At 42.5% G+C, this 23,732-nt stretch overlaps 1 protein-coding gene across 2 annotated transcripts in view; it reads right to left on the bottom strand.

Annotated features, from left to right (window-relative positions):
• The window catches only part of CEP128 (centrosomal protein 128), a 472,711-nt gene that overhangs the window by 2,681 nt on the left and 446,298 nt on the right, over positions 1-23,732 (bottom strand). For both annotated transcript variants that reach the window (XM_075531496.1, XM_075531497.1), the window contains one exon: positions 5,586-5,694. In XM_075531496.1, the coding sequence (XP_075387611.1) occupies positions 5,586-5,694 (109 nt within the window). The remainder of the gene's footprint in view (positions 1-5,585; positions 5,695-23,732) is intronic.

The following is a 23,732-nucleotide window of genomic DNA, read 5'->3' as shown; positions in this document are numbered from 1 at the left end:
AATTAGAAAAAAAAACAAAACCACTTTGATTTTTAGAACTACTTTAGACTTAAGGAAAAATTGCAATGTGTGTTTATTTTTTTAAATGTAAGAGACACTGAACTTCGAAAATATGCAGCATTTTCGTCTCCAAGGGCTCAAGATTTCAGGAAGTCATCTGACTACAATAGACTTCACTGCAGCCCTGCCCGGCCCCGGCCCGTGAGTGCAGGCCCTGTCCTGGCGCGGTGCTCCTTTAGCTTAAAAGAAGCGATACATGGAGACTGGTGGTCAGTCACTTCTTATAAAAAGTAAAAATGACAGTTTCAAAAGCTGACATTATAAGGCTCTCTTACTAAGCCCCCACTGTCTACAGGCCGAAGGCAATGGAATCCAAGTCTTCTAGCAGAGTGGCCTGAATCACGGCCATTACGGCCAGCCAGCCAGGATAAATTTGGTAGTGACCGTGGCTCTAAAGAATGGATTTCTTGTTTCTATTTCCAATGGTAATATAAACTTACAATTTATACATTTCTTTCCTCCTTCTTGGCAGAAGGAATCTACCTTTTCTTGAATTGACCTGAACTATATCAGCCTGACATAAATTACTGTTCAAAACAAACTTTCATTAATGCTGGGTCATTTCAGGGACCACAAATTATGCAGCCTTTTCCCGTTTCCTTTGTGTTTTCCATGGTTTGGGACTCTACATTTTATTTTGTTGCCCGATGAGCAGGCATCCAAGTCAGCAGAATGAAGGGTCTGGCATCTTCGCATGGACAAAAGGGTATCATCGACTTCAAACCTCGACTGGAGGAGCAGGGTGCTAGGTTCTTTGTGCTCAGAAACTCGGGTCTACCTTGGGACCTCTGGGTCTTTCCTTGCCAAGTCACCAGGTCTCCACCACGCTAAACTCTAAACCCGGAAAAATGAGGAAATTGAACTTTTGCTCGTCAGAAATTAAAGTAGGACTTATTCTGTAAAATAAAAGTTTTCAGCCAAAGAATACCAAGGAGTTATTTGGTATAAATTTATAAAAACAGGAGTCTCTGTGCCCCATCCCTCCCAAGCCCAGAGTCCTGCTGCCCTGAGTCAGCCACAGTGCACTTCTTCAGTTATATTTTCTATCTTTACTCCAGTTCTTTTTAAAAATGCTTATATTGTTATTTTTCTGATTTATCATTTTTAGAGACTATCTATCCATGCCCACATAATTCTCCCCCTGTCCTCCCAGTATAGTTACATCTGAATTTTTAGCTAAATGGGGGGGGGGTTGATATTTTATTATTACCTATATATCAACATGGCTCCCACAAACCTACAAGTGTACTATCTCCAATGCTTCCTTTCTTCCTCTTTACACCCACCTAGGAGCCACGGTGCCATAGGGGTTAAGTGTTGGGCTGCTAACCACAGGGCCAGCAGTTTGAAACCACCAGCCACCCTTGGGAGGGAGATGAGGCTTTCTGCCCTCATAAATCTAGACTCTGAAATCCTTGGGGCTGTTCTACTTTGTCCTCTAGGGCCTCTATGAGTTGGACTTGACTCAGTGGAGGTGAGGTTTTTTTTAAGGTTATTAATCAACCCATGTTTTGAAGTTGTTGAGTTTTTTTTCCATTAGCTCCACCCTCACCCCCCATGGTTCCCCTTAATTGTTTCTTACTGCTCAGTCAGGTAGGCCATATAGCTATGGTAGTTTTTTCAGAGTGCTCAAATTTATTTTATTGTCTGTCAGTATTTTGAGTATTTTGTCCCCTTCTCCCAAACTGACTGGAACATTTAGCCAAATTTTCTGGTGGAATTTGTCATACCTTCCTTCAGTCTTGGAGAACTGAAGCTTCAGAGTGTCTAGATGAACACGGCCCAGGTGATAGGCAGCAAGGGAAATCCTATGAAGCCCATTGGGACTGTTAAGGTTTATTGTGCCAACCTGGCCGATAAACACATGTGGGGTTACTTGACGGGCTGAGAGATAAATGGCTCAATGAGCCTCACCATTCTAGGTCTCTGGCTTTGTGATGGTCAGAGCAGGGTGCAGCTGCTTTAGCCAGTTCCCTGCTTCAGCTGGCAAGACTCACTTCTTACAAGACAACCCCGAGGAGAAGCCACATGGACCTACCCTGATGCAGCCCCCGGTGCAGGAGCAGCCGTGTGGAGACCCCTGCCAGCACTGAGACGCTTGCTTACACGCTTACTGCTTTGGATTTCCTCCTGCAGTCGGCGTCATCGCCTGTGCTTTGTGAGATGGAGGAGGACTTTGTAGATCGGTGTCTGACATTTGGACTAATGTTGGACTTAGGGGCTTGAGCAGCACTGGGTTGGGATGCTTTCTTAATGTATGCTTACCCTTGATATAAAACTCACTCTTGTACATATTTGAGTTTCTGTAGATTTGTTTCCCTAGTTTTTCCGGACTAATACACCCATCATCACAAAAACCACTGGGATTAAAGAGAAGTCCCTCAAAGATCCCAGAGAAGGGCAGGAAGGGGACATGAGCACTTTAAGGGAACAGGAACTGGATGTTACATACAGCTTTGCAACAGCCATCACGGATTTTGGAGGGTAATGGGAACATGGCAATGGGTAGAAATCCATGTTCAACCTAAAACGCTATAGCCAAACCCTCAATTTCTTATGGGTAGAAAACATTCACTTCCAGAAATACAAAATCTGAAAACATTTCCCGCCCCTTCAGGAAAGAGGGAGCCTTAAAGGAGGCAGGAAGGAGGCAACCGATACCAGAAACAGAATGAAGAAAAATCTCAGATGGCAACTGGACAGCGGCTATTTGCCGGCTGGCTATCTCAAATGCGGACACTGCAGGTCCTCTGCTCTGTTCTTTCTTCATTCTTGCATCTCTTGGTAATCAGGTATTGTCCCTCACGGATTGATCTTATGAAGAATTTTTTTCTCTCGTATTGTCCAACTCCTAGATGGATCTTATTAATTTATTTGTTCTCTTTTATTCTTTTGTCCCTTTCTTCTACTTTTACTGGGATTCCTCAACTTTTGTTCTGACCATTCTCTTTTTATCTTCCTCCTGGCAATTATAAGGATTCTTGGTGGTACAGTCTGTTAAGCATTGGAGGGACCAAGCACGGGGTTGGCAGTTCAAATCTACTAGCTGTTCTGTACGAGAATGAGAATGCTGTCTGTTCCTGTAAGTACATGTGGTATTGGAAGCCCTGAGGAGCATTTCTGGTCTCTCTGATGGGGTCATTCTGAGTTAGAAGGGACTCAAAGGCAGTGAATGTTTCTGCTTTGTTTTATGGCAATTATGTTAATTTTTTCCTGTTTCATAGACCCATGCTCCTATTTAATGGAGGCAATGTTTCTCTTACATGACTAAGGGCATTAATGGTAATTTTTTTAAAGGTTTTTTTTTTTGTTCTGTTGTTGACATTTACTGTAGGCTACATTTTTTTCTTTTGGGGGGTCTGATCTCTCTTTTTTAGTTTGGGAGGTTTAAAGCGAGACTGAAAAGAAATTATAGAATAGTTTCTCCAACTAAACGGAATTGTCCAGAGGTGATCCTATTTTTTCCAACTTCAAATATACCACATTATGAAAAAGGAACAGAAAATCCAAGGGTTATCAGAAAAGCAAATAAGAATAAATAAGACATAAATTAAATCACTTAAAAATGATTAGTGATAAGGAAGTGATGAGATTCAATTTCAAAAAGGTTATGCTTGAGAATGTATCCAAAGAAGAATAATAAGTTAGAAGGTAGCTTCCTTGATTTAATAGAGAATTCTGATTTTATGTGACATTTTCTGGCCAGATTTTACAATATAAACTGTAAGAGGTATTTTTTAAAATCTAAAATTATGTTCTCACATACCTCTTCCTACTCTTATTTAACTTGATTTGCTGCTCAACCCACTGGTGACTTCATGTAGCAAGCGTATGGCTGCCTGTGAGGAGGAGTTTCTAATGAAGAGTAATGGCCACAGCTGCCCATAAAATGCTACCGAATGGAAAGCTGAGTACAGTGTTGTTTGACACTACCTACCACATTATTAAATAAAATCCAAACACCTTAGTGTTTTTCCCCTGACGTCCTCTAACCACTTCCTTCTCAGTGCCTTCCTAGGAGGCAGAGTGACCATCCTGAATAGCCTTAGACCTCCCGTCAGGGTGCAGTGTTTCTGTAGGAGTCGTGAATGTATCATGAGATGGAACACTTGGCATCGGCCGTGCTAAATCCGGCCCTCCCCTCCTATATTTCCCTAGACCCTCGGTTTACCAGGCCCGGAGATAATTTTTCATTGCCCAATGTGAAAGGCAAAAAATGTGATCTACAGGCATATCCTAGTCTAAGGTCCCATAACCAACTTGAGGAATGATCTGGCAGGTGAAAAGCACCTGCCAGACTAGAATAGCAGAGCGCTGATGCAGACACAAAACCCCTGGTCAAACGATTGGGGCAGGAAAGAGAAAACGCTTCCTTTTTAGAATAAAAATAATCATGATATAATGAAAATCAAACCATTTATCAAAAAGTCATAAATATTTATTGAATGAATCCATGAATATAGATCAGCAAAACTGAAAGTTATCATTCTTGGATTTGACCTACTTCTTGTAGCTTATTTTGGTACTTTATTTAATAGCAACCTACTCTTTTAAATGGCCGGATTACACAATTTAATGTATAAGCTTGTCAGGACTGGGGCAAACTCAAGTGATACTTATCTAAGTAAGAATCCATTTGGGCTTCAAAGGTTTGGACAAAAGTGGACTTTGAAATTAAAAAAAATACACATATCTATCTAATATTAATTGAGCTCTTACTGTGTGCAAAGAACTATCAACATATGAAGAAACAGTGGTGAACAACCTGGGCATTGTCACAGTCCCCCGGATTTCATTTTTGGGTGGAGAAGAGAATCAAAACCACTCACATGACAAATCACTCCCCAAATTACTGTAACCAGAAGGCCTTTAGAGAAAAAAAAATACAGCCCCGATCAGCCTCCATTGAAAATGGTAAATCCAGCTACAGCAAAGCTGAAACCTGATGAGGGAGGACAATTAGGGTTGGACTCACCCCGTGTAATTCCGTATGATATTTTATCAACAAATACTGAGCACTCACAGAGTGAAATCTAGACAATAATAGCCTCATTCATTTCACAAGATCCCTGAAGGTTCTAGGCAGATCTTTTTCACTGTGGGATGATTTGGATTTCGTTATGATAATACCCGACTTCCTGTATCTGTTCATCCAGCATGACTAGGAATCACCAAACAAAATGCTTCATTAAGACTTCTGCTTCAGCTGATTTATTTTAAATTCTCCTGAATGAATTCCATGTGTTTTTTTACTAGATTGTGCACTACTACAAAAGGTATTTAGAGGTATTATTTGTAAAAAGGTAGAGCTTCAAAAAATTCATGGAAAAATTCCATGATTTTTAAAATTCCACTTCCCCTCAAACTTTTTTGAAGGCCACGCCTTGTGTAATTCACAATGAATTTTTTCCAAAAACTCACAATGTGAACATTACTAACATCCACTGACCATATGCATAATTTTTTCCATGAGTTGCACTTTCTGAAAACCAGTTAAAATATTGGTGCTGGGCTTCATTACTTACAGTTCAAGTGTGAAAATCGTGGACTAGACAGGAAGCTTCCATGGTCCTGCCAAGAGAATGAGTGATCTAACCCATGAGCGTGAGAACTTTCAGGAGCAAGCTTGTCATCCTAAGAGAGAGAGAGAGCAGATTCAGTGGTTATAAAATGTAAGAACCAGGATTCACTTAAATGTACTAAAATGGAAACCAAACATTAAAATACAAGCCATGTTGCCATGACCAATTCAATGTAAATACAATCCTTGTAAAAAGTATGTGCGTAGTTAAAAAACAAAAAGCACCACAGAGGAAGATGAGCATGAAGACAGAGAAGAAAAAGAAGAGGAGATCACTCACGCCCACAGCCACATGACATCTTTTTCCCCAATCATTCTATTCTATGTACAAAGTTTGAACACAAGGTTTAAAACGCTGTGTTCGTGATGTATTTGCATTCATAATGTAAGTACTTTGGAACCATCTTAATATCATAATGTTGAGATGAAGGGCGCCTCCCGTACAATGTGGGGGACACACTATACGTTACCCAATGGTCACCTTACCAGATGTGAGGGCAGATTATGGTATTTTACTGCTAAGAATAACAATAAGCAAAATATCTTTAAACATTAAATCTTCTCTATATTTACAATTATTTCTTATAACTAATATCTATCAGTAGATAAACATGCCAGTAAAAACAATTCAATGTTTAATACATTTAGCTCGGCTTATTCCATAATGGTGATATTAATCCTCTTACTCAAGGATCCCTGTTGACATAGCAGGCTGTGCACTGAGTTGTTAACCACAAGGTCAGGGGTTCAAATCCACTGGCACTCCGTGAGAGAAAGATGAGGCTGTCTGTTCCTGAAACTTAAACTCTAAGAAATCAAAAGGTGGCAGTTGCTCTCTGTCCTGCAGTACCACCATTATTTGAAATCTACTCCATAGTAGTGAGGTTTTTTACTTTGTTTGCTTCATCATCTTTTTCATTCAGCAAATATTTAATACACAGACCCAGGGGAGGTGGAGGGGTGGGGCGCACGGGAAGAACATGGAAAAGGTCTCTCTTCTCCAAGCTTAAATGGGGATTAAAACTTTCACATATTAAAGAGATTTTAAAAAGGTATCTTAATATATTTTTGATACATAGTAAAATTATTTTTCCTAATGACTATTTTCTAATTATATAATAGACTTCTTTTTTTTCTTTCTTTCACTCACTCAATAATTACCTCAATAATAATTTTGGGGGGACATATTATATGCTAGGCAGAGAACAAACAAGACGCTGTGGTAATGGTGAGCGCAGCCCTAGCTTCCCTCGTGAAACCGTGGGGGCAGCAGGAGAGAAAGGCAATAAACCAATAAAGTACACAACATACAGTTTAAATAAGAAGTATGATAAGAATGGGATATAATAGGGAAAAAATCACACTCAGAGGGCAGTCCAGATAAAGCCCTTCTGGGGGTGATGTTGAGGCCAAGATTGAAACGTGGATAGTGTTGTTGGGTGCCCTCTAGACGGCAATGACCCTCCGGGGAACGAAACACTGCACCATCCGCACAACTGCTCCTGTGCCGGAGCCCCCTGATGCAGCCACTGTGTCAACCCCTCTTGTGCGGGCCTTCCTCATTTCACTGCCCCGCCACCTTATCAAACAGGATGTTGTTCTCTAGGGACTGGGCTTTCCTGGCAATATATCCTACATACGTAAGACCAAGTCTTGCCGTTCTTGCCTCTAAGTAGCACTCTGGTCTTACTTCTTCCAAAACACATCAGTTTGCCTTTTAGTTGGTCCATGGCACTCATAAGGTTTTTCTCAATGCATCGACCATCCTCTACCATTTCATCGTTGAGCACCAATCCCCAATTTAAATTATTTTCTTTGGGGGCTTATTTACCACTATATGAGTTCAAGTCATGCAGGAAATCTGCCTAATGTAATGCATCTTTCAATCTCTTAACTGCTGCTTCCACGAGCATTGATGCAGATCCAAACATGACAAAATCCTTGACAACTTCAGCCTTTTCTCCATGTATCATGATGTTATCTGTTGATCTACTTGTGAGGATTTGGGTCTGCCTGACATTGAGTTGTCCACACTGACAGCTATCATTGATCTTCATCAGCAAGTGTTTCAGGTCCTCCTCACTTTCAGTAAGCAAGGTGGTGTCATCTGCGTACCACATGTTGTTAATAAGCCTTCCCTCAATCTTGATGCCTCCCCCCCTTCTTCTCTGCTTCACCTTCACCTTCCTATGGAAGAGCCACAATCAGAGAGCTGAGGAGCCATGTAGAGACCCACGTCAGTGCTGCGATGCTTCCATCGCCATTGGAACCACAAGACTTTGCACCCACCAATCTTGATCTTCCTGCATTCTGCATCATCACATGTGACTCTGTGAGTCTGAAGAAGGAGTTTTGGATGAATATTGAACATATTGGCTAACATGGACTTATGGATTTGATCTGGACTGGGCTGGGATGTTTTCTTAAAATACAATTACTCTTTGATCTAAAGCTCTCTCTCACGCATACATGAGTGTCTCTGGATTTGTTTCTCCAGTGAAGCTGGCCTAACACACATGGTTATCTGATGAATCAGTGGTATTCTCTGTATCATGTTTATATTTTATTTCTTTGTTATATATGAATGTATACAAATGCAAGAGAAAGGCAAAAACAAACAAGATACATGTTCATAGAAGAAGAACTTATTGTGAGTTAAACACATGGACATAATCCTTAGATGATCAAAGATCAACTTTCAGGTATTGAAGGGGAGCTAAGGTCTATTTAAATGAAGGATTTTAACCAATCAATATTTAATTCTCACTATCAAGATTTCATAAGGAAATAGAAGTTATCTACTGCAGGATCTCTGGATTAAATAGGATATGTATTTTGTCCTTTTGTATTTAAAGAGTAGTCTTACATTGGATGACATGGGCAAATAGAGGCAAGTGAGCCAGTTATTGTAGTTCAAATGAGAAATACTAAGGATGTGGGTGAATTTGAAAGATGTGCAATGGAAAGGACAGGTGCACCAATGCTAGTAACCTCCACTTAATCTTCATTTTGATGTAAAGTATGAAAGAAGTTTTAATCTGAATGATGCTTTGATGATTAGGAGAAATAAGAAAATAAGGGAAAGCAAAGAGACTCAGATTTTGTTCACGATGCCTACACAGAGAGAGACAATGAGAGGATAGGCAGAAAGATGCAGGTTTTACTATCTCACTGGAACCTATGTGTAATGAGGGACACACATTGTCCCTGAGCACAGGATGGATGAAAAATACAGAGCTGCGGCTCATTCTGCCGAAGACAGACATGGCTTTAAATTTCTAAAACAAAATTGATTCATTTCTTGATATTGGCCAGCAATATATTCTTATTCTGATAAGTCTGGCTAGAAGCTTTCCATTTTTACTGATTTTTTTTCAAAGGTTCCAGTTTTTTCCACTGGTCTTCTGTTTTTGCTTTTTATTTCATCGATTTCAACTTATTACTATTTCTTGTCTTCTGCTTTTGCCCGTTTTGGTTTTAATAAGCTCTTTAGTTTCTAGTTGACCGGTGTGGAAGCCTGGGTCATTGATCTGAAACCTTCCTTTTGTGATCCAAGCATGTAAGTGTGTAACTTTCCTTCTAAACATTCCTTTAGCCGAATCCTACAAACTCTGATACATCATGCATCTATTTTCATGTAGCTAAGAAACAACCGTCAATTTTCCTTTTGATCTCTACTTAGACATATGCTATTTGACTTCCAACAGCCTGGGGAATTTCCAGCTAGTTTTCTGTTACTGACTTCTAATTTAGTTTTGTTGTGTTCAGGCAACACATTTTGTATAATTCAATCCTTCCAAATGTATTGTTACGGAGTCCTGGAGTAGTGATGGCTGCAATGTGAATGGATGGCAGTTTGAAACCACCAGCAGCTCCGAGGGAGGAAGACTAGGCTTTCTACTCTCGTAACAGTTACACTCTCAGACACCTACCAATGACTGAGCATTCATTTGATGGTAGTGAAAGAAATGCAATATTATTAGTTTTGTGGTCTAGAAAATAGCCTATCTTTTCAATGTGTAGTTGAACATGGGTTTGATCTACTGTTCTTGGGGGATATGTTCTATAAACATCAATTTTGTCTAGTTGCTAGTAGCTTTGCTCGAGTCTTTGTTGATTGCCTGCTGTATACTGACTCTGCTCTGTTGAGGAGGGCCTCTGTGACTCAGAAGGGACTCAACGGCAGGTTTCCGTTCTCATTTACTGAAAGAAGAATGTTGAAAATCAAACCATAATTATGGACTTGCCTAATTTTTCACATCCTCTGTCAAGTTTTGCTTCATGTATTTTAATGTTCTGTTAACAGGTACATACATATTTAGGAGAACTAGTCTTTAAAATTCTTGTTTTAGTCATCGTTAAGTCATGCATTTTTTATTATGGAAAATGAACAGGTTAAACTCTAATATGTCTTCAAGTTCCAATATTATTTGTCTTAAAAAAATTGGCACAATCTACCATATTTAAATTGGAGTATGACTAGTGAAATGAGCCTGAAAAGAACACTCTACACAAAAATATTTTACATCCCCTACATATGACTAGATACTGAATAGACAATGAAGGGGCTCTGGTAGCCCAGGGATTAAAGTGTTGGACTGCCAACTGAAAGATCAGTAGTTCTCATCCATTAACCCCTTGGAAGGAGAAATATGAGGTGGTCTGATCTCTTAAAATTAACAATCTCAGAAACTTTGGGGGGGGGGGCTTCTGTTCTATTCTACAGGGTTGATTCAAGTCAGAATCAGCTCAGTGGCAGCGAATTTGAGTGTGCATTTGTGTTTTAACACGATATGGAAAAACTACCTTTATCTCTCCAATTATGTATTAATATTTTTGTTGTTTCTATGTAAGTAAATTTTCCTGTTGACTGTAAATTTAATGTTTCTTTCTAAGTTATACTTTTCTTTCAATAAAATAATTAAGGTTTAGAAATGAAATGCTTGCTAAAAAGGAAGATACTTTGCAGTTTTAATACTCCCAGCTTTTTCTTTATGCCAATTCTTAAAGGCTAGCACAAGGATCTACATTTTATTGCTATCATAGTTTCAATAAGATAGTTAGCCAGATTTCCCTGCAAAAATTCCGCCGGGTGAAGGGACTTGAATTTGTTAACATTTTCCCTGGGTGGCTTCTTCAACTTCCCTGTCATAACTCACGGTGTAATTGGTTTCCTAAAAGCTGCTCCAACCTGACTGAAGATCTTTGCTACAGTGATCTCTAACAATTAATATTTAATCATGACCACCAAGTGTTTTCCTCTCAGGAATACTGAGTTCAAAGTTTACAAGACAAATGATACATTAGATGTTTTTAAATTTAATTTTCCCACCCCTTCCCCTGGAAAGAAGGAAAAAACATACACATGTATTTCTCGATCTATGGCAGAAATGTTTTCCCGAACTTGTCTGTAGTCTAACAGTTCTCTGTCCTTCTACCTCTGGCCCCTCTTGATTCTAAATTCTACATCAGGGCACAAAGACAGTGTTTGTTTTTTCCTCAGTAACCATTATTCTGATTTAAAATTTCTACCTGGGCTGCAAATTGCTTAAGCTTTGTCCTCCATGTTTCAATCTGCATGAGGGTTTGTTAGATTTTAACCTCTGTGTGCGTGAGGATTTGAGTGTCGACATCCCTTCATCCTCCCATCTAGGATCCAAGCATCCTACAGTTCAGCACTGTGCTACCTGCAGGAGGAACTCAGTAATGGTGTTCTATGATCATTTCTAGACTGAAGTGCCGAAATGAAAGTTTTCTATGGTGGAGGAGAGGAAGAAGATATGGTGCGCCAAGTCATGAAGGCAACATACCGGCACGAAGCAGGGAACCAACAGAGAGGTCTGTGGGGTAGTCCCCAATCCCAACTATGTAGACAACGCATGCCCCCACCTTTCCCTCCCAGAAGAATGCACTACGGAGGACAACACTGAAGCTATAGCTCAGGGAGAGGGGCGCATCTGATCAGAGCACACAGGTACAAACAGAGAGGAAAGGAGAGAGAGTGGAACATATCCTGGCCCACCAAGCCCTGAGGATGATATTTCTGCTCAGAGAAGTCAATGCTCAGAGAGACCATAGAGGTGGCCCCACCACAAGACATCTCTCACTGACCCATATCACTATGAGGGACAACATTGGAGGCACAGTGTGGAATTTGTACCTGATCTGACCCCACCACACTTGGGAAAACGCTAAGGGTATATAACAGAGTAGCAAGGAGAGCAAAGTAAGGAAGTCCCTGGGGAATACCAAGGATTGATTTTGGGTCTAGGGCATGAAATCCCAGCAGACACGACTGGAAAACAACCCTAAAGGTCAACAAATAGACCTGGAAGTATATATACATTTTCCTTTCTTTTTTGTCATTGGGTTTATTGTTGCTCTGTTTTGTTGTTTACTTTTGCACTGTCTTGATTTTGTGCTTATTATTGTCTCTGCATGCCTATCTAGATAAGATAGGTGGTATAAACAATCCAGGGGAGAAAACACTGGGACCGGTGGTTGGGGGTGGGGAGGTGGGATGGACCTTCGGGTTAGCAGCCCAACGTATATCCACTACTTGCCACAAGAAACCCAAATTTTCACAGTGCTATAAACCCACAGTGCATTCAACGCCAAGTGAAGAGACTCGAGAAAATACGCCCAGAGTATAATTTAGGACAAATTCTTTGGAAGGGTGAAAGCATGCAGTTTTTCAAGGGCTTGGGCCTGGGAGAGTCACCCCCAGCATGACCAAAAAAATAATATGCTATCTGCGGCCCCATGCTAGTTGCTGCAAAAACATTTTTGATCCATTCCCATTTTTGGGTTTTCTAACAAAGGACTATCACAACTCAACTGGAGTATTCAATATGAAGCAAAGTGTCTGTCATCCAAGATCATGCAATTCAGTAAAGCATTTCTGGATATTCAGTTTTCACCTAATCTGTAGCTGTACTATGTATATAACCAGTTGATCACATGATAAACGGAGAAAAGATTGAAGTGGTCAAGGATTTCATCTTGCTGGGATCCACGAGCAATGCTCATGAGAGCACCAGTCAAGAGACCAAATGGCAGACGGCATTGGGTATATCGGTTGCACAAAAACTCTCTAAAGTTTCGAAAAGCAGGGATGAGACTTTAAGGACTAAGGTACGCCTGACTCAAGTGGTGGTATTTTCCATCTCCTCAAATCCACGTGAAAGTTAGACACCGAATACGGAAGATCTAAGAAGAATGGATGCATTGAACTGTGATGCTGCTGCTGAATATTGAAAGAACTGTGGACTGCCCCCCCCAAAAAAAATTCAGTCTTGGAAGAAGTACAGCCAGAATGCTCCTTAGAAACAAGGATAGTGAGACTTGATCTCATGGACTTTGGACATGTTGCCAGAAGAGACCAGTCCCTGGAGAAGAAAAAAGAGGAAGGCCCTTGACCAGATGAACTGACACGGTGGCTACAACAATGGGTTCAAATATAAAAGCCACTGAGCTCATGGTGCAGAACTGGGCAGGGTTCCACTCTCTTGTACATGGGTCACTGTGAGCCGGAGGCAACCAGACGGCCCCAAACAAGAACAACACAGAACTATACTCATTATTTTACTACTATTTTACACTGACTTATGGCAAGATGGTGGACGAGGCGGACGCGCTACTCGGACCCTCTACAGCAATAGACCAATAGGCCAATTGTGATGGATACGGACGATAACCTTCGAACTCTGAATATTAAAAAGATAGAAAAACAAAAGAGAACCACATATAAGGTGCCTTGTGGGATATCGGTTTTGAGGAGGTGGATTTTCTTGTCTGTGAGCTATTCCACAAACAAAGGGGGCGGGGATAAGTGGATGGAACACCATCTAGGGAGAAAAAGCTGAACCAAGGCACTGAGAGGGAAGACAGGCCCAAGACAGCGCAGCTGTCTCCATCTTTGCATGCAGTGTCTAATCTCATCGAGGTAACCGACTGGACATCTGTTCCACTCCCCCAAGACTAAGTGGACACACCGGAGGCACAGGGACAGCCTCCCTGCTCAGCCCCAGCTCTCCCCAGAGTTGCAGGTAAGCCCTGTGGGTGGGGCACGGTGTGCACACTGCGCCGGGTCAGGAGGCATGGAATGCCAACCAGGCAGAGCTGAAGCACTCCAAGAGTCAGGCAGGCAGCTTGCCTACACCTCTTAGGGCAGGCAGGGACTCCAACCACAGCCTGCTGCCCTGCTCCCAGAAAGAACTCCTTCCAGACCGGGCAACCTGACTCTAGACACCTTCTAGACTCCCCCTCGGATCACACCATCACCACCCAAATTTCACCTGACCTCTTTGGCTGGCAGAGGTCTTGCCCCATACTTGGTGCCTGCCTCTCACAGGGTTCTCCTCTCTGGGTGCCACCCAGACACCCCCCTCCCCACCACCTCCCCCTTTCTTTCCATTGCTTATGTAGATTCTGTCTATCTCTGCTTTCCCTTTTTAAAAGCTTTCTCATTTCGTCTTTGACCTCCCTTCCATGGTTTGACCTCCCTTCCATGGTTTGACCTCCCTTCCATGGTTTGACCTCCCCTTCTTCTCTAGGGTTTTCTTTATTATTCCATATTCTCTTGGTCTTTTTCTGACCTCCCTAATGCTGTTTATTATTTAAAAATATTTTCCTTATCGTTTTTCTTGCTACTGTTTGCTTGATTCCCTTTTGTGCTGTTGTTTGTTTTTGTTGGATTTCCATGGACTTTTCCTCCCTGGTCCCCACCTTGAGTGATACAGCAGCTGGGCCACAAAATCCAACCCTACCTGTATCTCCTGCATTAGGGTCCAGTATCCTCCAAGATCATGGTCTTGAACCCCCAAGCCCAGGGACTCATTTACTCAAAGTGTTCGCTTCTAGCTAAGATGTTTTCATAATTTTTCATGGATGTATATTTGCAGCACAGGTAAATACACATACCCAACTATCTGTCAAATTTGGAAGGGATCAGATTGGAAGGTTTTGGCTAAAGTGGGAGAAAAATGTGAACTAAAACTCAAAATCCTAAGAGGACCAAGCTACTCTTTGCACTGAGACTGGTGGAACCCTGAGACTACGGCTCTTTGTCTCCCTCAAACCTGGCACTGAGCCACTCAACGCTGTGGCTCAATTTTCAGCCAAACATTTCAGAGGTCTCTAAGTGACCCTATAACATCAGTAAGGTGTACCCATCTTAGAATAATCAAACATCTGAATTCAAAGGGCAGCATTTACTCAAAGTCATAATTCAGAAGGATTAGGAAAGAGGGGGAATGAAACAGGAAGTGCAGGAAGTGGGATAAATTACGTTACATTCTAGGGTCTGCAACCAATAAAATCAAGCAAAATGTATGGGGATTGTTGAATGGAAAAACGGGATCCACTCTGTAAACTGTCAGCCAATTTACAACAAAAAGTTTTTAAAAAAGGACCATGAAAACGATTCACAGGTTTTTTGAAGCCCTGGTGGTGTAGTGGTCATGTAAGGGGCTGCCCACAGAAAAATCAGCCGTTCAAAACCATCAGCCACTCGGTGAGAGAAAGAAAGGGCTTTCTACTCCCATAAAGAGATACAGTCTTGGAAACTCACAGGGGCGTTCTACCCTGTCCTATAGGGTCACTAAGAGTCAGCATTGGCTTGGTGGCAGTGAGTTTTTAAAGTTTATTTTTTATGAAAACATAATTTTATTGGGGGTTCTTACAGCTTTTATAACAACCCATACATCAATTGTATCAAGCACATTGTATCAAGCATATTTATACATATGTTGCCATCACTATTTTGTAAACATTTACTTTCTATTTGAGCCCTTGGAATCAGCTCCTCTTTTTCCCCTCCCTCCTCCTTCTCACCCTCATGGCCCCTTGATAAATGGTTTCCATTGTTCTTCCCCCTGAGGGTGTGTGTGTATGTGTCAATGATTATTATCAATGATTGCAATTGGTTCCCCCTTCCTCCCATCCTCTCCCCACCTTCCCCCAACCCTCCTGGTATCACTACTTCCATTCCTGTCCTGGATGCCATGTTATCATGAGCTCTTATCCCTTATCTGTATCTGTTCACAAGCTCCCGTCTAACCTGCAGTGAAAGGCATGACTGGAGTTATGATAGTGGGGGTGAGGAAACCACAAGGAACCAGAGGAATATTATGTGTTTTATCAGTGCTATACTGAACCTTTGTTGACTCATTCCTTTCTGTGACTGTTCGGTGAGGGGATATTCTCTTGTCTACAGATGGGTTGTGGGTCGCTGCTCTGACCCTCCTCATTCTCAACAATTTGTTTGTTTGTTTTGGATCTTCTGATGTCTGTTACTCAATCCCATCGACACTCATGATCACACAGGCTGGTGTGCTTTCTCCACATGGGCCTGCCGCTTCTCTGCTAGATGGCCACCTGTTTAACTTTGGGTCTTTAAGACCCCAGATGCCATATATTTTGATAGCCGGGCACCATCTGCTTTCCCTACCATACCTGCCCATGCACCCATCCTGTCTACAGTGATTGTGACAGGAGGGTGAACATCACAGAATGTCAGGTTGTTAGAACAAAGTCTTCTTGCACTCAGGTAGGGCTTGAGCAGAGACCCATAGTCTGTCCACTACCTCAGTGAATTGTCATATAAATATATGTATATAGGTCAATACCTCCATCTTTACGAATTAATGTATTTACATATATACACATCTATGTTTATACCTCTGTCCATATCTTTGCTTCCTAGATTTTTCCTGTTTCCTTTTACTTTCCTCCTGCCCTACCATCACACTTTTCCTGCTTCTGCTTCAGGAATTCCTCGCAGGTAGATTGGTGTTGCTCCAACTCCCCCAGGATCTCTACATCCTCCTCATTGTTGACTTTAATTCCTTAGTTGTTCCCAATCTATGGCATTGTTTGCTCACCTGCTCCCTTCCCCCATCTCCTCCTCTTCTCAAGTCCCTCTGGAATTGTCAGTCCCATTGCTTTCTCCTCTAGCTTGCTTCTCATGCCTATCTTATATATAGGTAGGCAAAACCAACAATAACATAGCTAAAACAAATAAACAAAAAATCCCAAAAGATTGAAAAAAAAGATAATAATAACTAGAGAAAAAAACCCTGAGTTTACTTTTACTAGCGGGAGGAGTGCTAGTATAGTGGTTAAACACTGGCAGCAAGTTCAGTGGTTTGAAACTACCAGCCGCTCTGTGAGCGAAAGAGGAGGCTTGCTCCCGCTGTGAAGAGTTAAGTCTTGGAAACTCACAGGGGCAGTTCTCCCTGTCCTGGAGGGTTGCTTCGGGTTGGCATCGACTCCACGTCAGGGGATTTTACTAGAGGGTGTGAGTTAAGACACCATCTTTGTTTTCCTAGGGGGTATGGTCTGCTGAAAGACAAAATCCACACCTCTATCAAAGCCACTCCTACCTCCAAACTGGGTTGTGATACAAGTAAGACCTGCTTAGACTTTCTGATAGTTCTGACTTCGGAGTCTGGACCCTGCATTTGGCTTGCTTCTGCTTGACCTTGGATTTGGGACTGACTAGCACTCATTACCACGTGAGGCATTTCCTTGAAGTTTCATGAGTTTCTACGGGTTGTTCCAGGGAAGCACAGAACCCAAGCACTTGACTTAAGGGAGATCTGGGGGAAAATGGAACGGAATAACATCCTGGAAGAGTTGGATATTTGAGACACTTAAAATCTCCAGCTCCTGGGACTAGTCTGTATGAATTCTTCTAAAAGATATTATTACCACACTGACATTTCACATTTACAATAGTAAAGGAAAATCTACTATCTATTTTGTGCATTGAGAGGACATGTGCTGTGAAGTGTCCTCTCCCTGGGGAGCTCGGGGGTACGTGTCGGGGGGGGTGTGAGGGGGTGACCTGTGCTGCCCCATGTAATCCGCTCTCTCCTACCAACAGGGGCACTTTGTCTAGCCATTGTACTCTGTGACCATGGCCTCTTCAAGGGGATGCACACAGTCACTGGGCACCTGTACTAGATTCTGAGCTCCTTTGGGGCTGAGAACCTTCACCTGCGGGGATTGGGGTGAGAAAGGAAGCAACAAAGAGGTATCTTAGAGGGCGTCTGGAAGAAATGGACCTAAATGGAGCTGAGGTCGCTTCTCAGCGGGCTGAGTATCAGGCTAAGCTCCTACTGAACTTATAGGAAGCGCCGAGCCTGTCTGTCTCCCCCGACCCACAGCAGGACCAGAGCTGGCGGTGGCAGGAGTAGAACCGTGCAGGCAGCTCCCTTGGGGAAGCTCGGACCCCGCACAGGAGGACGAATGGGGACATGGGTAAGCCACGTGGCCTCCAGTCACATAGCCCAATTTCATCCAGCTGCGTCTCCTCTAAGCCTGCTTCTCTGCAGAGGAACCCTTAACTGGACTCATTATCCCAGCGACGAGAACATTAACACATCTCGGCTATTAAAATTTCTATGATCACATTTTTTCAATGAAAAAAAACATTGGACAAATGGATGGTCTGAAAACAGAATAAAAAACCCTCAATTTTCACAAAATGCTAATTTTCCCATCACCAGATGTTTGGGACCTAACCATGTTAAGTGAGAGATGTGTGTGTGTGTGTGTGTGTGTGTGTGTATACATATGAGAGGGCTGCAAACAGTGCACGGAAAAATGCAATGACAAGATAATGAACTTTACACACACACACACACACACACACACACACACACCCCTTTTCCGTGAAACCCACTCTGCCTCATGGCGACCTCCGGTGCTCTGAGTTAGGACTGCTCTAGTGGTCTCTCTAGTATATCATCTTCATGGAAGCACCTTGCCAGCCCTCTTTCGTCCTTGGTCCTGTTGGGTGGGTTTGAACTGCCAACGTGTTGGTTTAGGTTGAAAACCTGCTGCAAACTCCTGGCGCCGCCTTGGGGCCGGGGAGTGTCCGGAGCTGCACTTGCCCAGCAGTTTATGTCTGGATAGGGGTGGTAGTTGAGAAAGGAGATCCTGGAGAGCGGTGGGATCAGAGCTTCCACCAATACCCCCATGGCTGGCACTATTGGGCGCAAGCAATATACATGTCATATCACATGAATGATACATCAGCCATCTATTTCAAGTGTCATTAAAATAAGTTACATGAAAATAAAACTGCTCCTGCTTCAACTGAAATCTTCAGTTTTACCAGGGGTTACACACAGCACGCTTTAGAAAAGACTGCTGCACATGCTGTAAGCTAGGTACAGAAGTAGCTGACTTACAGAGGAAGTGCTAACAGCCACTAATTGCTCTAAGCAAACAACACAAAAAGAGGGGGGGGGGTGTTTCAGAGAGGGAGGCTTCCAGGAACAAAGCCGTACTTTCCCCATACACAGGAGTGCACTGAGTCAGTCAGGACGACAAAAGGCTTTCGCAAACGCTCCCTCCTCCTTCAACTCTGCTGAAAGCTATCAGCAGCATGTGCCCACCTATTTCAGCATATCCTACAGAACAGCTGCCTCTTCTGAAAGAAGTGGCATCCTAAACTTCTACAAACAGAAAGTAAAAATCACGATTTTCTTTTCAGGAAGAGGAAGGATCGGAGGGCAAAAATGCCTTTCACTAAAAAAAAAAAAAAAATCTAGTGTTAATTAGATTAACCACATATTTGGTATGGGTAGAGAGAAAAGGGGGCAGGTAGTCAATGGAGATTTCTTGGACAAAACTGTGCTTCTCGGTGAACCCCGACGAGCAAGTCTGTGCTATTGGCTGACAGTTGAATGTTCTGTTCTACTGGGAAAGCTGGGCCAACAAGGAAGTGCGTCTGTCCTACAGAAAGAAACCCAATTAGGCACAGGGAACAAGACGCCTTGACGTGCCTCTGTCGTCTATGGAGACAAAGAAAAGGCTGCGCTCGGTTCAGCTTCGACCTGAATGCTTAATTGAAGCTCTTAGATTAGCCATTCCCAGTATCTTGGCCAACTTGGTCTAATAATCCATGAAGCTCTGGGCAATTGTAGCCCGTGGTCCTGCTTGAAATGGAAGCAGGTGTCTAGCACCTCACCATGTTTGTCTCGGGAAGTGTCACGGGAGTAAACAGCAGGAGAAGGGCTCTTGCCTGGAATGGGAAGAGAACCTAGCACACACCCTTCTGACTCACCCCTTCCTTCGGCAGCAGTGTGGGCCTGCGGGATGGATGTCTCCTGGCCGTCTTACTGCCACCACAATATGACAGATGTCAGCTTCCAATATGGTTCTGCTGCTCCATCCACAGTAACAAGAGGCAGCTTCAAAAAGTTCACGGAAAATGGCATGGAACGAGATGGGTTTTTTTTCCATGAACTTTTTGAAGTACACTTGTGGAGCCAGGGTTCAGCAACGGTCACACTAACAGAGGCCTACTTTCCAACTGGGCTGCAGATAAACACTGCCCCATAACTGGCCCTCAGCTTTACGAAAGATGTTTGCGCATCTTTCTTTCTTCTGAGTTCTCACAGTAAAAGTCTCTACAGAGCATCTACCCCTCTCTCTGCTGTTTGGGGGAAGGCTTCGAATCCCTGAGGGTCAGCTAACTGTTGTTCTTTCCATGTTCTTCCCCCGAGTTCTTGTCTAGCAAGCACAGACACAGAAATGAATTCTCGAAGAATGGAAGAACCCAGGTCCAGAAGACATGTTCCACTCCTGACTCCTGCTGGGAGCGAGATCCCTCCTCCTGCTTCTCGGAGGGCTCCGTGTATACACAGCAAGCTAGCACTCCAGGGAATTCTAGTCACAAATATTCACAAGTGAATCCTATCAGTATCTTCTCCTACCTTCTTTCCAGACCCGTGCAGGGAACGGTCTTGGGGTGGGAGTTACGGACTTTGGCTAGAAAAGTCATGTTAAATAATTCACTGCCTCTGTATGAGTCTTAGTGCCTCCTACTTGAAGTATTTTCCCAGGAAGTAAATGATTAACTGGGGTAGCTCTTCCGAATATCCAAGAAGCCAAGAAATTATTCACATTCATGTTCTCACGATCAAGGTGGGAACATACTCCTTTAGAAGATGCGTGCCCCCCACTTCCCACCAAGTCCTCTTAGTAACTGCTTTTCACAGAAACCAGATGATCCCAAACCGCTGAAACCTATCTTTGGCAAAATATGTTCTCACATTTTTTTCTTCAGTGACTTTATTTTCTAAGTGATTATACTCATCAGTTTTGTATAGATGATTGCATTTTTTTCACACCAGATGTCTGCTAGATATGGTCATGTTGGCATATTGACCACTGAAACGGATCAGAGTTTTAAAATGTTTGGGTAGTATTCATCAGAAGCATGTCACCATAAACTGGGTGGGTGGGCCTTTCCTTTACCTACACTTCATTTTCAAAATTCTCTCTTAGTTTGCCCAGAGTTGGTGTCCCTTTCAGACCACACGGTTTCCTCTTCAGCTGCGAATGTAATTTTAAAGGGAACTCTGTGGAGAGCACCTTCCAAACATGATAAAAATTCATAGTTTTGCCATATGTGGTTATGGAAATTGCATTGATTGACAGCATTGATTTTGTGTCGCTAGCTAGCACTGATTCAGCTGATGCCAAATCTAACTTTATTGGAATATAATGTTCTAAGCAGGGCTTGGAACTGATTTGAAACACTTTTGTGAAGACTGACAAAGAGAAGGGCAACCTCAGTGTTGGATCGTAAGCCAAACCTTCTGCTGCTGGAATTGGGAACTAAGTAGGAAACAGGTTCTCCACACAAACATGGTGGTTGAGCATGGTACTCTGAATGGGAAGTCTGCTTTGAAAGATGGTGATCTCATGGAAAAGGGAACAAATCAGGACCTAGCTTTGTGCTAGCTGCAGGATCAATTGTGGACTGGATTACTGGGACCTATAGGACTTGCATGGGACAATTTTTTTAAGTAAAACTTCAAGCCTTTCTTCCTGCTCATCTTAGTCTGAAAGTTCCACATGTAAACCTCCTCTAACAAATGGATGGGAGGTTGCATGTATTTTTTCAACATAGTATCAGACACTTTAAACATTGCCATGTGAGATAAGAAATTCACTAATACCATCTACTACGACTTCCCATATGTTGCTGTCAGGTACCATGGACTCTGTCTGACCCATTGAGACCCCATGCACACAGAATGAAACAATGCATGGTCCTGCACCATCCTTGCAATTTTGATGCCGAGCCCATTGGTTGCAGTCCCAGTGTCACCCCACCTCCTTGAAGGTCTTCTTCTCCTTTGCTGCCCCTTATTATACCAAACATGGTGTCTTTCTCCAGTGACTGCTCTCTCCTAGAGTATGTAAGATGAAGTCTCGCCATCCTTGCCTCTAAGGAGCATTCTGGCCATATTTCTTGTTTGTCTTGTTAGCAATCCATGGTAATTTTAATTATAATCTCCAGCACTACGATTCAAAAGCATCAATTCATCCTTGGTCTTCTTTATTCAGTGTCCAACTTTCACATGCAGATGAGGCAACGGAAAATGCAATGGCTCGGGTCAGGCACACCTTAGTCCTCAAGTCACCTCCTCGCTCTTCATCCCTTTCAAGAGGTTTGGTGCAGCAGATTTACCCAGTGCAGTTTGTCTTTGGACTCGACTGCCTCTTACATGAGCATTGATTGTGGATGAAAGCAAGGCAAAATCCTTGACAACGTCAACCTTTTCTCCTGTTAACAGGATGTTACTTATTGGTCCAGTGGTGAGGATTTGGGTCTTCCCACATGGAAGGCAACAATCCTTGATCTTCATCAGCAAGTATTTCAAGTCCTGCTCACTTTCAGCAAGGAAGGTTGTGCCATCATCAAATGGTAGGTTGTTGATAAGGCTTCCTCCAATCTCCCATATAAACCAACCCAAAAGCACCATCATAAAGTTGATCCAGATTCATAGCAACCTTACATTCTCTACAGGAGCGGAGTGTAGTGGCTGGTGGGTTTGAGTCACAAACCCGACAGTTAGCAGCCCAATGTCTAGTCCACAGCATCACGGACTCACTTACAAACTTGTACATACTACTACAATAAAATCAATCTATAGGAAACGAGAGTGAAAAGTACAAAGGCACAGGATGTTCTTTTAACAGCAAAGGGATCAATGACTTGGTCTAACTGGGTTGTGGTGTGCTCATTTGAAGTGTGCTAGGAAGAATTTTTTAAATGAACATTGAATTTATATCCCCTGAGCATTCTAATCAGTTACATTCACAGGTGAAAAGAAGCTTCTTAAAAATAATCTAATCTGGATGTAATAACTGAAAATATACAGTGTAATGAATATTCATGCATATTGACATTTGTAACTCTATAAAAAACACCAGAAAAGTTAGTAGCGTATTTCTTTTAAATTGACTGGGGGTGTACATGCAAACAGAGTTGGATTCTCTGTGTTCTCCTCTAGGGGTAATTTTGCTTTTGGAAATGTCTAGTGACATGGCGGCTGTTACAGCTTGGAGATGGAGTGCAACTGGCATTCAATGTGCAGATGGGAAAGACAGCGATAAACATCCCACCATGCGCAGGAGGGCCCCACGACAAAGTATCTCAGGTTCAACGTGTCAATAATGCTGATACTATGAAATTCTGCTCTAGATTAAGAAACTCAAACAAAAACAACAACAAGAAAAAATAACTGACCTAAAGGAGAGAGAAGAAATGCCGGGTGGCTTTCTGAGGCTACAGATCTTTCCGGGAGCAGAAAACCCCACGTCCCCTTCAGAGTGGCTGATGGGTTCAATACCACTGGCTTTTTGGTTAGCAGCCTGACACATAACCCACTGTGCCATCAGGGCTCTTAGACTAAGCACTATTCAGGGTTACATGTGTTTAAAATCAACTGTGCACAGGTGGATGTCTAGGAAATGGTAGACTTTTTTTTTACTATGGTTAATCTCCCCAAACTCTTGCATTAGTAGTTCAATGGTAATGGGTCTTACAGGAAATATTAGCATCGAGTTCATATCTTCAGGGAAAAAGAAACAAATCCAGAGATGCCAGGACTATAGTTAACCAAAGACCAAAGGTGGATTTGGTGCCCCTGGGTGGTATATGCCATTGACCTATTTGCTTGCTAAACCAAAGGCTGATGAGTTGACCCAGAGGTGCCTGAAAGAAAGGTCTGATGACCTATTTCTAAAAAAAAAAAAAAATGGGGCATGGAAAACCCCACGG

Source organism: Tenrec ecaudatus, chromosome 14 (assembly GCF_050624435.1).
Source record: "Tenrec ecaudatus isolate mTenEca1 chromosome 14, mTenEca1.hap1, whole genome shotgun sequence".
Taxonomy (NCBI): Eukaryota; Metazoa; Chordata; class Mammalia; order Afrosoricida; family Tenrecidae; genus Tenrec; species Tenrec ecaudatus.
Note: the sequence above shows the minus strand (reverse complement) of the source record. Positions and strands in the feature narration are given on the sequence as shown.